The sequence below is a fragment of the Rhinolophus hipposideros genome (assembly GCF_964194185.1).
Source record: "Rhinolophus hipposideros genome assembly, chromosome: 9".
Classification (NCBI taxonomy): Eukaryota; Metazoa; Chordata; class Mammalia; order Chiroptera; family Rhinolophidae; genus Rhinolophus; species Rhinolophus hipposideros.
The window spans coordinates 4,482,560-4,497,976 of record NC_138055.1 but is presented as its reverse complement, the minus strand read 5'-3'; the positions used below and the strand labels follow the sequence as shown (position 1 = coordinate 4,497,976).

Here is a 15,417-nt window from a genome sequence, read left to right as displayed (position 1 = left end):
CTCCGTGTCCTGGTTTCTGCTCGCCAGGTGGTGTATGTGGTAAACCTGACATTCTGCGTTCACTGGAAGTCTTTCTTCCTATTCTCCTTCGCACAGACCTTTCGTTTTCCTGTGGTTCTCACGCTTTCTGGTCACCCCGGGCGAAGGGGAAGAAAAGGACTGATTCTGGGCCCAGGGAACTATCTGTTTGACGTCGGCTTCTGAGCACCAGCATTTCGTGTTTATACCTAAGTACCTTCGGGTATTCAGAAGACCTTTTTCTCCAGAAATGGGTGGGTGGCTCTCTGCCTGCAGCAGGTGGCTGTCTGAATGTGCGCCCCAGCAGACGAGGTTTGAATGTGGCTCCTGGGGCAGCGTGTCCCATCAAGTTCCTAATTGCAGAGCCGAATGCCTCCTCGTGAGTCCCCACCTTCCGCACGGCCACGTTGCAGTAATTGGGTTCTTGGTGACTCATGACTGCCAGGCTAATGGAAGGCTTCGTGGAACCTCGTTACCCACCCAATTAAGTGGCTGGGGGTGGGATGTTTGGCAAGAATAGCCTGTTCCCAGTTCTTGTGACTTTATGTCTCTTACCTGAATTCTCTATGCAGCTCTATTTTGTCTGTGTAAACACATTTATGATCATTCATTCATTCATTCCATGGATTGAATGCTGGTCACCGGCCAGATTTTGTGCAGGAGATGAGGTCATGAGCAGCACCTGGCCCCTCTGCACTCCTCGGGGGGCAGGGAGTCAGGCACACCCACCCCACTAAGGGTTTGTCGTCGTGACGTGCACAGGGAGCTGTGGGAACCCAGAGGAGTGGCCCTAATTCTGCCTGTGGGCTGGATGTACAGAGGACGCTTTCCTGATGAATCTGGGGGATGGGGTGGAGTTAGCTAGCTATAAAGTGAAGGACATTTCAGGCAGTGGGGACGGTTGGGGCAAAGGTGTGACAGACATGAGTGGTCTGGAATGGCCTCTCTAGAAGGTGTGTGAAGAAGTGCGGGAGCTGCAGTTGGGTCCATGAGAGGAGGGGTCTGCTCATCAAGAGGTACCACTGTGAAGGGTTTGGGTTTTACCCCGGAGCCTGTGGGAGCCCTGGGCGCACTCTACCTGGGAGTGATGGGGTCAGCTTTGTTGGAAGGGCTGCTGTGTCATACAGGACTCAGTTTGGAAATGACAGAAGGCCCCACTCAAAGTGGATTAGGAACAAAATGGAGTGCATGGGTGCATTTGACAGATAGGGCCAGGTGGCGTCTGCTTCAGGTAAGGCTTGATCCAGCACACAGATGGTTTCTCTAAACTGTGTTCTCTCTGCTCTGTTGACCCAGTGCCGTCATTTCCAGGTTATGTGTGGTGTCGGAGGAAGAGGCAGCTTCCACCTGCGTCCTTTCTGGGTCAAAGCCAGTGGGAAAGACTGCTTGTCTCATTCTGCGTTCCTAGTAACCTCTCCTTGTAGCTATTGACTCTAATTCGGGCGAGCCCATCCTTGACTTGAGAACTGTGTTCTGGGGAGTGCAATGTGCCCATTGGCTCAGGCCTGGGATACCTGTTCTACCCCGGGGCTGGGGCCAGGGCCCTGCCTGGAATATAAGGTCTGAGAATGGTGGCTGGAGGGGCTGGTTTCCTCTAAGGGAAGGCTGGGTCCCGTTTGACCGGAAGGGTGAATGGGTGCTGGGGAGGAGAAATAGTAGAGTCCAGGAAAGTCACCTGCAGAAGGGGAGAAGTGGGTTGGGGTGGAGAGAGGCCAAGGGGGCCATCCTGGTGAGAGGACCCCACCCCACACTAGGGCCTCCCCAGTGACAAGACATGAGATACGAGATCTACAGAGGGGTGGACCAGGGTTCAGCCTCTCGCCCTTCCTCCATGTTCTTTGTATATACAGCAAATTTACCGTATGTAAACACACCCAGCTCCTTACGGTGGGCCTGCACCCTGTGTGACAAGGCCAGAATCCAGTTCTCAGTACAAACAACCAGATCAGACACTCCAAAGCTTAGGATGCTCTTTCACGTTTTGCTACACAGATGGGTGAAAGGAATTTTCTTTTCCCTCATCTGGGTCAGGGAGGCCAGCTGCTCTGTCCCAGGGTTAGTCCTCACTGTCTCTACCCTGGGCAGGACACTGTCATCCATCTGTCATAACCCTGAGACTCTTGGTTCAATCGAATCCAGAGTTCATAACCCCCAGGGAAGGCCGGGCTCCACGTTTCAAGGCCTTTACAAGCATGACAGACCAGAAATCACTCACCCCTTTGAATTCTGATCGGTAGCTGGTTCTGACCAGCTTATGTTTGATGTCAGAAAGGGTTGTCCTACTGCATCGTCCCCCAGCTGTCGAGTCTGGGGGTGACATCACCGTTCTGGTTTAGGTTTTCTTGGGGCCTCATGTAAATTCCACTGAACTGTGAGATCTTCCCATGAAGTACAGTTTGATTCATTTTTAGAAGATCTGCTCTGTGAAGAAGACCTTCATGGCTGATGAATGTAATTATTCTGATACATTAACAACTTCTGCAAAGAAGCCACCCCTCTGAGCGCAGATGGAAGTTGGAGAATTCATAGGAAACTCTCACTTGGCGGAGGCCCGGGAAGCCCCATGTAAGAGCGATTTCATGGCGTTCCTACGGAAACACACAGAAGCCAGTCCCTGATTGCCCTCCCCAGCCGGGGAAGGGACTGAGTGTGGGGAGCTGATGGCAAGTCTCCATTCTGTATCCACCTTTATTTTCCCTCCCGACTCTGAGGACCACTCAGTGTCTTTGAGAAGGATCAGTTGCAACTACAGTGGGTCTGTCTGGAAAAGGGCTGGTTAAGTGTTCTAAATTGAGGCAGCTTTCCTGCCATTTCTAAGTCCTTTTCGATGTGGGTGGGGGAAGAGCACCCCTTTTTTGTTGGTGTTTTCTCTTTGATCCTGGTTCAGTCGGGCTGCTGAAAATTCTCCCCTGATCTTTTGTTCTCTGTGAAAACCAGGACACGTATATATGCTGTAAAAGCCCCCGAGATGTCAAAGCGTCTCTGTTGTGTTGAAATGACACACTTAGAAAAATGTCAGGAAATGGAGTTGTCACATCTGCAGCCTCCATTCCCCACAAGGCCTTTTCATCCTTGCTGAACCCCCAGCAGGTGACCCCCCAGCCCTGTGAGCTCCCTGCACCCCATCTTTGCAGGGGATGCATTGTTACCCCACCACCCCACCCCACCCCGGCACCCCTCATGGAGTGAGAAGCCGAGAAACCTTTGTGTTTTCAGATTTGTACTTCCGTGGCGGTAACCCTGCTTAGTAAGCCAGCCTGCTTTCAAAGTTGTATTTTCCTAATAATATCAACATGGAGCACAAACCTGCCTAAAACCTTTTCTTGGGGTAAGAACCTAGGTATGCAAAAAAATTTAAAAAAGAAAGACACCCATACAAAGAAAAAGATTAAAAACAAAGAAATCAAAGACGGAACCCTTGTGTTTGGCCTGGGGTTTCGGTGGCAGCTCCTTAGGTGACGCTTTCAGGGGTCCGCCTTCAGTTTTCAAGTCTTTTTCTTCCTTCTTATGTTATTATAATTCCAGTCAGGATGGGGGGTTTTTTTTCTTTCCACTTTGCTCCATCTTTGGGTGGAAAGATGGAAGGACAATGGGCTTTGGTGGCATTCATGCAGCAAACAGATGCTGAAAGCCAGCATTTATTAAGTGCTTACTGCATGCCAGTGGTTGGTATACGGGCTCATCTCATTTTATCTTAATCATCTCTCTTTGGGGTAGATCAGGCCCCATTTCACAGATGGAAACTGAGGCATGGAGCAAATAAGTAGCATGCCCAGGATCACGCAGCTTGTCAGTGGCCGAGCCAGGATCTGAAACTGGCAGACTGGCTCCAGGGTTCTAAGCCCTTTATTGTGCTGCTCTTTGAATCTACTTAAAGACTCACTGTGTGCAGGAGCTGAGTTAGCCCTACTGTGGGCAGGTGGTCCAGTAAAAACATAGTTACAGGGTTGTGTGACTCGAGTGGGACAGAGAGGAGCCTGGAGTGCAACACCCAGGAGGGCTTCCTGGAGGAGGTGGCCAGTAAGCTGAGGCTTGAAGGTGGGTAGGAATGAGTGTGAAGGGCAAGACCAGGTAGACCGAGGCTCAGTCTTGACTCCAGGCATGAGGTGCCTTCATCTCTAACAGATGCTGGCCCAACCAGGACCGAGTCACTCCCTCACAAAGTGGGTAGGAGATGAGATGAGTGAACAGCATGGAAGGTGTCTGGCATATCGTACATGCTCAGGAAACGTTAGTAGTCCTCTCCCTCGTTCCCACTGACAGGCAGGAATATGGGTGGGGCATTTACTGTTACCTGAGTGGGACATTTACCGTTAGCCAGGGCATACTGATTGTCCTGGCTGGCAAACAGAATTTGAATTATTTGCTCATATGTATAAACTGGGAGATTCCACACTAAATCCCAGATTTCCAACTTTATTTGAAAACTCCTAGGATCTGGTGACTGTGGCCGGCCTAGCCCACTCTGCTATCCTGGGCTGAGTGCGGAGTGCCCATCCCCAAAGGGGCACTTATCCAATCCAACGCTCTTCCTCGGCTCTCTGTTCTCACCAGGACTCCATCCTCCCTCTCTGTCTCTGACCCTCCTGGCGTCCCCCAACCCCATGTCTACTGTGTGGCCCTCAGCCACAGTGTCACCACGGGAAGGTGAACTCTGGCCCCATGGGACAGTGTTGAATTGGCTCCCTCGCGGTTGGCTGTTGGGTTTAGTGTGGACAAAGCATTCATTCCAAAACAATGGCAGACACTTAGAATTAATCCCTGCCCCATGACATCGAGCCCCGCTCCCTTTGAACGCCCACATCCATTGTGCACACCAGACCTCCTTCCTGATCTTCGTGACTCAGGACAGCTGGGATTTTGCATCTTTGAAGTGTTTCCCTTTCTGGCAAATGGACCAGTACTTTAAAAACCAAAGCATTCCTGGGATTAATAGAAAGCCACGAAACAGGCAGAGTGGGGTCCTTGGGGACAAGCTGTGGTTCCAGAGGAGCCCCTCCTTCCAGTCATTGACTGACCCTCAGACGATGATATCCAGATTTAGACTGAAAGCTCCTCAGCCAAGTGCCCCTGAGAAAACCCAGGCCGTGAAACAAAGCAGAGTCCCGGGAAGCCATCTGTGCTTCAGCATCGATGTGGCCGCCGCGTTGGGCTTCCAGAACCCCGGCTCTGATCTGTCACCCACATGCTTCGCATAGAGTCCCAAAGTCCCTTCTTTGAATTCTTGGCGTCTTTGAAGGCTACATTCAATTGCTTCCTCCAGCAAGCCTTCCATGGTTCTCCCTGGAATGGGAGCTCTCACCCTCCTCTTCATCACTTATTCCTCAGTTTGCACCCATCTCGGAACCTCCCCTTCGCAGAGCTTATACTCTGAACCAGAAGCTGAGTGCTCTCATCTCAACTTATTCCTCAGAACCCGCTTGGAGGAGGGTACTGCTGCCACCCCCATGTTACAGATGGGGACACTGAGGTTTAGGAAGGTGCCAGGGACTTGCTCTAAGCCACACACCAGCATGTGGCAAAGTGAGATTTGAACCCCGGCTCTGTAAGTAACCACAGATCCCGGCTCATGACCATTGGCGGCTGGCTCTGTGCTCTGCCTGCCACTGTCCCCACCTCCTGGCTCAGGGTCCTCCTTTCCTTCAAGACTTTATGCATAACAAGCCCCTTTGGAAGACAAGTCCTGTTAAACCAGAGCCTGGGTGGGTCTGAAAGAGCATTTCTCATTTATTAAGGTCATGAAATCCCGGGCGCTGCTTACTGTTATCTTTGATGTTCAAGGGCGGTGTGGAAATTGCTCTGTTTTCATGTGACCCAATTTCTGTGCTCTGAAGATGCCATTCCCTTTCTCCTTTCCCCAATCTCTTTGTTTTTGAGATAAGGCAGTAGGGTCGCCTGGGAGCATTTCTTTATCATCTCCCAGCTCCGCCCGTCCCACCAGTCGCTCTGGCACGTGTCCTGTGTTCAGGTGAGTGGATGACCTGTGTGGTACCTCTGGGGCTTTTGGAGAGGCGTTATGGGCTCACTCTAATGACTCACCTGCCTGGCTCACCTGCTCCCTGAAGCCCAACGGTACGACCCTCCATGTTCTTCCTCGGTGGCAAACATGCATCACAGAGACCTTGACCTGAAGGGACCTCCCTGGCCCCTCTGTCCTCCTGTGACGTCGGCCTGGGAAATGGGACCCAGGAGGCCAGGGTCTTCTACATACACCCACTTCACCAGGCCACGTGACTCCTCTGTGTAAGTCAGGACTGGGAAAAAAATACCCTTTCCCGCCTTCCCTTTTCTGCCTTTGGAAGCTGTTGGCTGGTTAAATCTTCTTTGTAACTTGTTCGTTAGTAAAATTAATTACTGGAATTTGGTCTCTGGCCTGGGAGACCCCTGGGGATCTTTGGAATATTTTTAGCGAAGTGGGGCAGAAGGGGTCTCGACTATCTACGTGTTCATCTCTTACTCATGAAGGTATTTAACATTTGTCTGCTTCTTGTACAGAGTTAAGCTAAGAATTTGGGGGCTCACAAGATGGCCGTGTGTGGGGCCTGTTCTGTGGGGTGGGGTTCAGACCGAATGCTGTCTTCCAGACCGGAATGGTATTTTTCTTTCTTTCTTTTTAATTGTGGTAAAATACACATAACATAAAAGTTATCATTTTAACCCATTTTAAATATACGGTTCAGTAGCATTAAGTACATTCACATAGTTGTACAACCGTCACGTGTCACTTCAGGTACCTAGAATTGGAGGTATTAAAAGTTTGAGGCGCCTGTGGTATTGAAAGAGGAAATAGGGTTTCACTTCTAAGAACAGTCATCAAAGAGGAGAAGGCCTGGGCAAACCGGCCTGGGCACTTGTCACTGGCGATCCCTGAGGCAGAGGGCTGGGTCTGTGGCGTGTGATTGGGGAATGTCACCCAGTGGTTCTCAACTAATGCTGTAAAGCACTGTAGGTGCCCAGGCTCACCCTGCACCCTCGAGTCCGATCTCAGGGCTGAGCCTGGACTCTGACGAGCAGCTGGGTCTGGCAGTGACAATCACGGCACGTAGCAGCCCGGTGTTACGGTGAGGGTGTTAGTCCCCGGTGGTGCTGCTGGCGGGTGTGACTCCAGGTGCTTTCCTGGAGGGTCTCCGTAGTGCAGGGAGCAAGGGGTCCTCTCTGCCACCGTGGGACCCATGCTGGGCCTCCAGCTGCCTCCCGACCGTGTGACTGTTCGGTACTCTGCCCACCCCAACACATACACTGGTGCTCTCTACCCAGGAGGTCGTGGTGTTTCCACCTCAAAGCCTCTGAATCTGGTTTGTTAGAATCTGTTGCATGTTCTACTGCTTCCGACCCTGGGGGGGGGGGTCACCTGTCATCAGACCATCAGGATTCTGTCCCCGTGAACGAGGCCGTCCACAATGGCACTGCTTCCCATTTTGGACTTGCCTGTGTGTGTGTGGGGAGGGATTTTCACAGCCCTGGTCCACAGTGGGGCACTCCACTCTCCAGGGGGGGGGCAGGGGAGGGAGCCCCACCTTTTCAGGCCTTGTCGCTGTGATCCACGCTTTGTCCGTCTCAGTAGCCTTGGGCAGTTCTGGAAGCTTCCAGAAGCTTCCGTGTCTTGGTCACGTATTCCAAACAGCAGTGAAAACAGACTGGCAGGGCCTGGCGTGGTGGGGAAGTTTGGGTGACGGGGAAGGACTACAGAATGTGTCTTGGTTAGGATCATGTTTTCCTCAGACTTTTTCTGGGCGACAAGCCATTTAGGAATGTTTGTTAAATGCTTCAAAAACAGGAGTTGATGTCTCTTTGTTTCCACTGCCAACATGTGAGGCCATGGTATTCCATTTATACTAACCATTTTTTCCTTTTTCTTTCTGCTCGACAGTGAGTGACCTGCAGGAAGAAGGCAAAAACGCCATCAACTTGCCGATGTCTCCTTCCTTGGTGAACCTTCACCCTGAAGATACCCTGCTAGGTACCGTGGGTTCCACCAACTCCTTCTCATGAGATAGTCGAGCTTCTGTGGTGTGCAAATTGGTCTTGGGAGGCTAAAGAGGAGCGTGATAGTTACCGCTTTTTAATCAGACATCACACTGGATGGTATTTGAGAGTCTGACCTCTTAGCTCAAGGTCATGTTTAGAAAAGTGTCCAGGAGAAGGCAAGGGGATTTCTTCGTCTCTGATTTACACTGTAAGTTTTATTATAGTTTCAATCTGATGAGGCCAGTATATCAGGAGGCAAGTCCTATGACTGACAGTTTGTGACACTCACAGTGCCCCGGTGGGAGAAACGCCAGGCCAGGCAGGGCCTCACGGGGAAGCACCAGCGCCGGGCGGGAGGCAGAGGAGTGAGGGGAAGTCTGGGCAGAAGCCTTTCTCATGGTTTTCATAGGAAAGAACGGGTGAGGCAGGGTAAGCAGGCTTAGGACTGGCTATTTTGAATGATCACAGTGGTTCTGGGGTGTAGGAGCCCCTGAATTGTCTGTACCTGGCTCTGGGGTGATTAGGGCCGGGAATGTCAGCTAGGCCTGCGTGACCTCAGGAACAGAGGTGGCTGGAGTGTGGGCTCTGGTTGGTTTGCACAAGGAAGTTCCTCACAGGGCAGTTGTTAGCTGTCTTGGGAATTAGCCCTGGGAGGAGCAGTCTCTCGAGTCCACGAGGCCCCAAGATGTCAAAGCAGCAGGAAACACTGGGAAGAAGAAACACGATGAATACCCCCATCTCTGTGTAAGCCACAGCTGCCCCCAGGCCTGGGACCTGCCAGGTGGGAGCTGCCAAGTATCAAAGGCCCTACACCCACCTCCCTGGGGCCACGTCAGAGTCTGGCACTAAGGAGGTGACAGCCTGGACACATTTTCCTTAAAGCGTGTTTTGGGAACTGAGGAGTCTGGAAGGCAATCGTGCAGCATTCCGTTTATTTCCAAACCCTGGTTCAAAGGGAAGCCCCGGTTTATCCCTCTGTTGTGGTTTCCAGACAAGGCCAGGCCAACAAGAGCTTGAGGAGAAGAAATGCAAATGCATGTCCAGCCCCGCCGACCTGAAGCCAAGTGCTGGCGAAGCTCCCTGCCGTTCCGCGGGGTCCACTGCGGTTTCTGTCTCTCTTCTTGGAAGAGCGTGACTCCTCCTTGTTACCGCTGGCTGAAGCTGCTGTCCAGGAGGAAGGTCCTGGGTGACTCTGTCCAAGAAGACATTAGGGACCAGCTTGCGGTCTGGAACTCAGCCTGACTGAGAGCAGGGCTTTGCTGCCTTGGAACCATGGGCAGCTGGCACTGGACAAGCCCTTCCTATGGGGGCCATCCTGTGCCTTGTGTTCATCAGCATTCCTGGCCTGTCCCCTCGAGATGCCATAGCATCGCCCACCAGCTGGGACAACCAAAACTGTCTCCAGACATTGCTCTATGTCCTTTGGGGTGGGGTGGGGGACCCCCTCTACTGGTTGCGAACCCTGCTTCAGACCAACAGGACTAGAGGATTAGATTCATCTCATACGGGTGGCAGGCTGTTGTTTTATCAATAATGTCTTGAATCTGCCTTTGCCTGGGCCCTAACCCTCCTCTAAATAGCTGCTCTTGGGCCTGGCTGTTGGCGTTCTCCAGTTTGCTTCGTAAGGTACCCTGGCCTCGGAAGCTCATGTGACCTGGTCAGCACCTGGAGCTGAGCGCGGAGGGGTGAAGGGGTGTGGAGTGGGGACGGGGCGTCAGACAGGGGGCACGTGTGCCAGGGCCCTGTGGCTGGCAGTGGTGAGGCTTGCTGAGGCGTGAGGAGAGGCTGGGAGGGCGCAGAGGGCCTCAGAGGCCGCACGGAGGATGCTGGCCTCGATCCCAGGAGTCGTGGGAGGCCGATGAGGGCCTTAGTGCACGGATATCACCAGGGACCCTCAGTGCCCCCCAGTGTGTTACCTGGAGCCTCCCTCTCAAGCCTCAGGTCTGCACCACTCCAAAAATAGTTTTTCCCCTTTGTCAGGTTTTAACATTTGCTGCTGGGAAGCCACTGTCACGCAAAGCCATTGTAGTCCCACCCACACCAACAGGGTCCCCAGCTGCGTGGGAGCCTGTGTGGGCCTGGCCCCGGCCCCTGCTGCTTCCTGGCCATGTGCACCTGCACTTCCGAGGAGTCCTGGCTCTGCCTGCAGGCCCCATGCTGCCTCTCTTATTTCCTTTTCATTAGCCTGGTCGGGTTTGTTCCGCGTCGTGTCGGGCTTTGGTAGGTCTTTCCGCTCTGTAGTCCCATGCTGGTTATCAGTGTGTCACTCCTGTACGAGCTCGCTGGTCCCCCAATGTCCATAAATCAAGGCCAGGACATAGAGGGAAAAACAAACAGATAAACAAATACACAGAAACAGAGTACAGATGAACACATTTTGCTGCGAAACACCGTCCTTTTGATTTGCCTTTTCTTTCTAGTATTTTTGGTGTGCACTATTTTACGGAGTGGTGAGCTTTCTCAGTGAATGACTGATCTTCCCCATGTTTGCTAATAGCGGCTGCGGGCAGCTTCCCCACGGATCCGGTTCAGGCCTGTGTGCATGGTCCCCTCTCTCAGAGTCTCTCTAAAAGGTGGGAGTCAGTGAGGGGTGAGGCTGGCAGAATGACTGAGTATGAACGTATCCCCTTCAGGAAGAGGTGAAGGCATGAGGATGGCCCGTCTGCCTTCTGGGAGGCAGTTCCCACAGTCGGCCACCCGTCCTGGGCTGTGGGACTGGATACATGGCCAATGCAGGGCCATTTGGCTCATCCTTCCTGAGGAAATGGCGAGGTTCTCTGCTCTCAGTTCATCTCCCCTACTTGTGTGAGGCCAGTTGGCTGCCCCTGGCAAGCCTGCCGCCCCCACTCACGCTGACCCTGTCGCCTTTGTCCCCGGCAGAGGAGAACGAGGAGCGCACGATGATCGACCCCACCTCCAAGGATGACCCCAAGTTCAAGGAGCTGGTCAAGGTGAGGAGGGGGGTCTTGGTTGGCACGCTCCTGTTGGGGCAAAGCTTTTGGGGTTCAGGCACTTGTGGGCAAAAGGAACAAACCTGCAGGCTGCTGAGAGGGGCCTGAATGCTGTGTTAGGTGGAGGGACATGGAGGGTAAGGAGGCTGAAGGGAGCCGTGGAAGGGGTCAAGGTCAGAGCATGGAGCACCACCCAGTCTCCACCGGGCCTTTGAAACTGCTGCTTATGTGCTGCCCTCGGCAGAAGGGGCAGCTGGGTGAACCATCACAGAACCTGGCAGATTGGGTTCAGACTCCTTCCAGAGCGTGATGGAGGATTCAGAGGTGGCTTTGAACAGCATGTGAGCCCTCGGGAGTCGTCTGATGCTGGCGCCCCTGCTCTGGGCGGATGGTCCGTTTTTGTAGCGTCTGGAAGTGCGATACCAGCCTGAAAAGAAGATGGCCGCATCGTTCCCAGAAATCAAGGAAGCAAGGACGGGAGGGCTGGTGGCTCTGTGGCTTCTTTTAGGGAAAAGCGGCAGCTTTTTCTTCCCAGCGTGGTTTCTAAGCTCCAGCTTAGCCATGAGGCTTTATTTGTAGCATGTGTCATGTCCAAGCGCAGATGGCAGGTTTGATTGCTGTGATCTGAACCACAGTAGGGCTTCAGGAGGTAATCCCGACGAGCAGAGGCCCTGGGTTCCAACAGCGGCCGCTCCTGGCTGGACCACTGCCAGCTCCAGAGTAGGCAGCCATGGAAATTGTTTCGCTTCCGCAGCCCACGGCCAACTCAGGTGACCCAGGGGCTTTGTTTACGGCAGTGCATGTCACAGATATGTTCTACTAGAAGTTCTTTTTTGAAAGTATCTCCACCTGCACCACCGCTGTTGGTCCTGCCTTGGTGCACTGCTGTGTGTTCACAAATCTAATTCAGGATAAAGAAGACCTTTGCAAAGTGCCTTTTTTTTTTAAAAAAAGTTGAAATTGAAAATGTCAGTTTCAGGGCCTACCCAAATATGTCGATTCCTAGTTTGTTTTATTAAGATTTTTCCCCCCCTTGAATACCAGTTTATGATTCTGAACAGAAGAATGTCAGTGAGGAAAGTGACCCTGTCTTTAGCCACGAGGATGTCATTCACGGGGAAGATTTAAGTAGCGCAAAGGGAATGCACTATGTTTGTCAGGTTTGCCAGAGAAACAGAACCTATAGGATACGGATCTCTCTGTCTGTCTGTCTGCCTGTCTGTCCATCTGTGCATAGGTTGAGGTTTATTATGAGTAATTGGCTCTCATGATTATGGAGGCTGAGATGTCTCCCGCTCTTTGCAAGCTGCAGCCCCAGGGAGCAGGTGGTGCCAGAGAGCCGCGGACAAAAGATCGATGCCCTGGCTCATGCACTCAGGCCAGGAGAGGGCAAATCAATCCTCCCTCTGCCTTTTTGTTCTACTCAGGCTGTCAGTGCACGGTGTTCCCAGGATGGGCCATGGGTTTGCTAATTCTCTAGAAGGACTCCGAGAATTCACTGAACACTGTTACACTCACAGTTATGGTTCATTACTATGAAAGGATGCAGGTAAAATCACCCAGGGGGGATGTCCAGGGGACAGGTCTAGGAGGGCAGCAAACGCAGTGCTTCCTGCTGCCCTCTCCCCTGGGGTTGCGGACAGCGTCACTTGTTGGCAATGAAGTGACACTATTTGTGGCTCATTGTCAGCCGGGGAAGCTCCCAGCCTTGTGGTCCAGAGTTTTTATCGGGGTGCCATCTCATAGGCATGGCCGCCTGTCCTTGGTGCTGACCTGCCCCAGCCTCCAGCTGTGACAGATAGAATGTGACCCAAAGCCCCGACCCGAAGCCACGTTGGTACTCTCTGGCTTCCCCAAGGCTTCCACGTAAACCAAGATGTTTTTATCCAGCAGGACACTCTTGACACTTAGAGGGACCCAGGAACCAGCCAGACTGCTCTTTGGGCGAGGTTAGATTCTGCTCTGCATGCCCGGCCTTTGCCCTTGCCTGGAGTACTCTTCTCCACGTCAGCTTTCTCTCGGTGTTTCCTCCACCCATGCCACTCCCCCACCCCACCTCCTCGCCCTGGCTCGTTTTCTTTCTGATCTTCCCGCTGCCCGCAGCCATTGCATATTTACTCGTTGGTTTGGGACTTCTTCCTCCCTCTACAATGTAATCCCCGTGCTGTCAGGGCTGTGAACGTTTTGCTCCAGCTGAACCCCCAGTGCCTGGATGCGTGGTGCCTGAGTGAGGGAGTTGGGTGGGCAGTGCCAAAGTGGCACGTCAGAACCACCTGTGGGGCATGTGGCTTAAAGACAAAGCAGGTCTTTTTGACCCACCCCAGACCTACAGGACCCAAATCTTGGGGAAGGGGGCTCTGGGAGGAGGATGGGCGAGGGCTGGGGGGACCGATGCAGGTGGTCCCAGGAGCACCCTGGGGAGCCAGCCGGCCTTGTTAGTCTGACGGAACACCTCCCTCCATGTCACTGGCGTGATTCCTACTGCTTTTCAGAATAGCCTTCCTGGACTGTGGACTCTAATTACCCAAGCTTCAGCTTGATTAAATCTGAGTAGGCCTCAGCAGTGGTTCTTTGTAGGGATTTGGCTCAGAAACAGTTGTTTTTGGTGCCGAGCGTGGCCCATGTGCAGACTGAGCAGGTCATGGTGAGACCTGGCTGACATCCTGACCGCTGGCCACGTCCCAGTCTTGGGACCTCAGGGCTATTTCTGAGAAAGCACGATCAGGATCAGTCCCCGTTGTTTTCTTTCTCTGTTCTCTGTCATCTGCACTTTTTGTTTTACCTCTTGCCTTGGGCACTGTCCTGTCTCCCTCTGTAGACTTACCCCTGCTGAGCCTGCTTCCTCAGGCCTGTCACTGTGTAAAATACTGCCAGCTGCCCTCTGCTTCCTGTAGAAATAACCCTGGCTCCCACATTCATTCAAAGGCTTTCTTTGAGCACCTATTGTGAATACGGTAGGTTAAGGGTGAAGGGTGCAGTAGGTTCCGGAGTCTGTTTTTCTGGATTCAAATCCTGGCTCAGAGCAGTAGTGCTTCCCTCCCAGGGTCGTGAGGATAAGGTGAGATCGTACACACAAGTCCACGTTACTGCGCTGGGTGAGCACGGGCAGGTGTGTAGTACAGACTTAGAAGTGCCACAGCAGCCCGGAAGACTTACCCTACGTCTTCTAGGCTGGTGTTTAGTCCTGTGGTCGTTTTCTGTAGCACCCTCCAGAAGCATCCTGAATCACTTGCAGGTGAACAGCTTGTGCTGCCCAGGCAGAGAGCGGTTTACAGATGAGATACTTTCTATGTTTAATGATCTTCGAAAGAGAGAATGGCAAGTCTCGTGCTTTCTGGAATGAATGGCCAGAGAAAGGCTCCACAGTTGACAGCACATTGGTCTAAAGCAGGCTGACCGTGTCATCACTGGGATCCACGTTTCTCCCCACAAGCAGATTTCACATCTCATTTCCTAGTTTATCGGACAAGACTCTTCCTAGTTGTTACGTTCTGTTTTCTTCCTCCATTTGTCTGTGTGAAGAAAGTCAGCTGCATAAAAACGTGCCTCTGGGGGAAGACGGTGCTGTTAGGGCCACAGGGAGACGCCCCATAATGCGCTCCAGGCTCCACCCGGCTGGGACGGCCTCCTGCCTGTTGCAATAAGCCTGCGTCCTCTGTGGGTTCAGCAGTGACGAGCCAGTTTGGAAGGGATTAAAACATAACTGTCATAATTCGGGAAGAGACAGGCTGCAGATCTGATTATCATTCAGATGGAACTAAAGGAAAAGCAATTTTTTCTTCTGGTGAAAGCAAGCTCATAAAACGTATTTGCAAAGAACACGGTGCCAACGGTTTTGTTAAGTTATGTCCTAGACATTTGCCTGCAGGATTCGGGGTTTGCAAAGAAGGACGTCCCTAAAAACCATGACTGGTGCTGTATTTAAAAAGGCTTGTGAAACAGGATGAAGATGGGGACCTTGGAAGTAGCGGGTGAGATCCAGGGGGGACGGTACCTCCATGGGGACGGCAGTGAGACTGACAGTGAGTTTTGTTTACTTCCCAGAGCTCCCCCCCTGGCCTGTGGCGTGGAGTTTGATTTGCATCCGTTTTTGTCTGTGGTTTTAATATTTGGGCTTTGACCAGGTCAGACATCACGATGGAATTTTTGAAGTTTTCGTTTCTTCACAGGAGAAACATTGTCCGGTGTTTTCCAACAGGATTTGGCCCTTGGCAAAGCAGCCTCTGGAACCAGATGTCTGCATGCCCCAGAGAACTTTCTGGGTCTGTAGGCAGTGCTGCAGTTTGAGCCCCTTCTGTGGGTCTGTCCCAAGTTTAGCCACTGGGGTTATGGCATTAAGCAAAACAGTTGCTGACCCTCATCACTTGGCTGCGGTGTCTGTGGCAGGCTTCTCTGTACCCTGCCGCCTTCGTTTCTTTATCACGTTGATCATCGCCTGAAAGAGCATGTCCTTGTTTGTCTTTTAACATCAGATTAGAAG

General features: G+C 52.4%; 1 protein-coding gene across 3 annotated transcripts in view; it reads left to right on the top strand.

Annotated features, from left to right (window-relative positions):
* The window catches only part of PARVB (parvin beta), an 89,877-nt gene that overhangs the window by 38,566 nt on the left and 35,894 nt on the right, over window positions 1-15,417 (top strand). For all 3 annotated transcript variants that reach the window (XM_081061392.1, XM_081061390.1, XM_081061391.1), the window contains exons 2-3: window positions 7,889-7,978; window positions 10,867-10,937. In XM_081061392.1, the coding sequence (XP_080917518.1) occupies window positions 7,889-7,978; window positions 10,867-10,937 (161 nt within the window). The remainder of the gene's footprint in view (window positions 1-7,888; window positions 7,979-10,866; window positions 10,938-15,417) is intronic.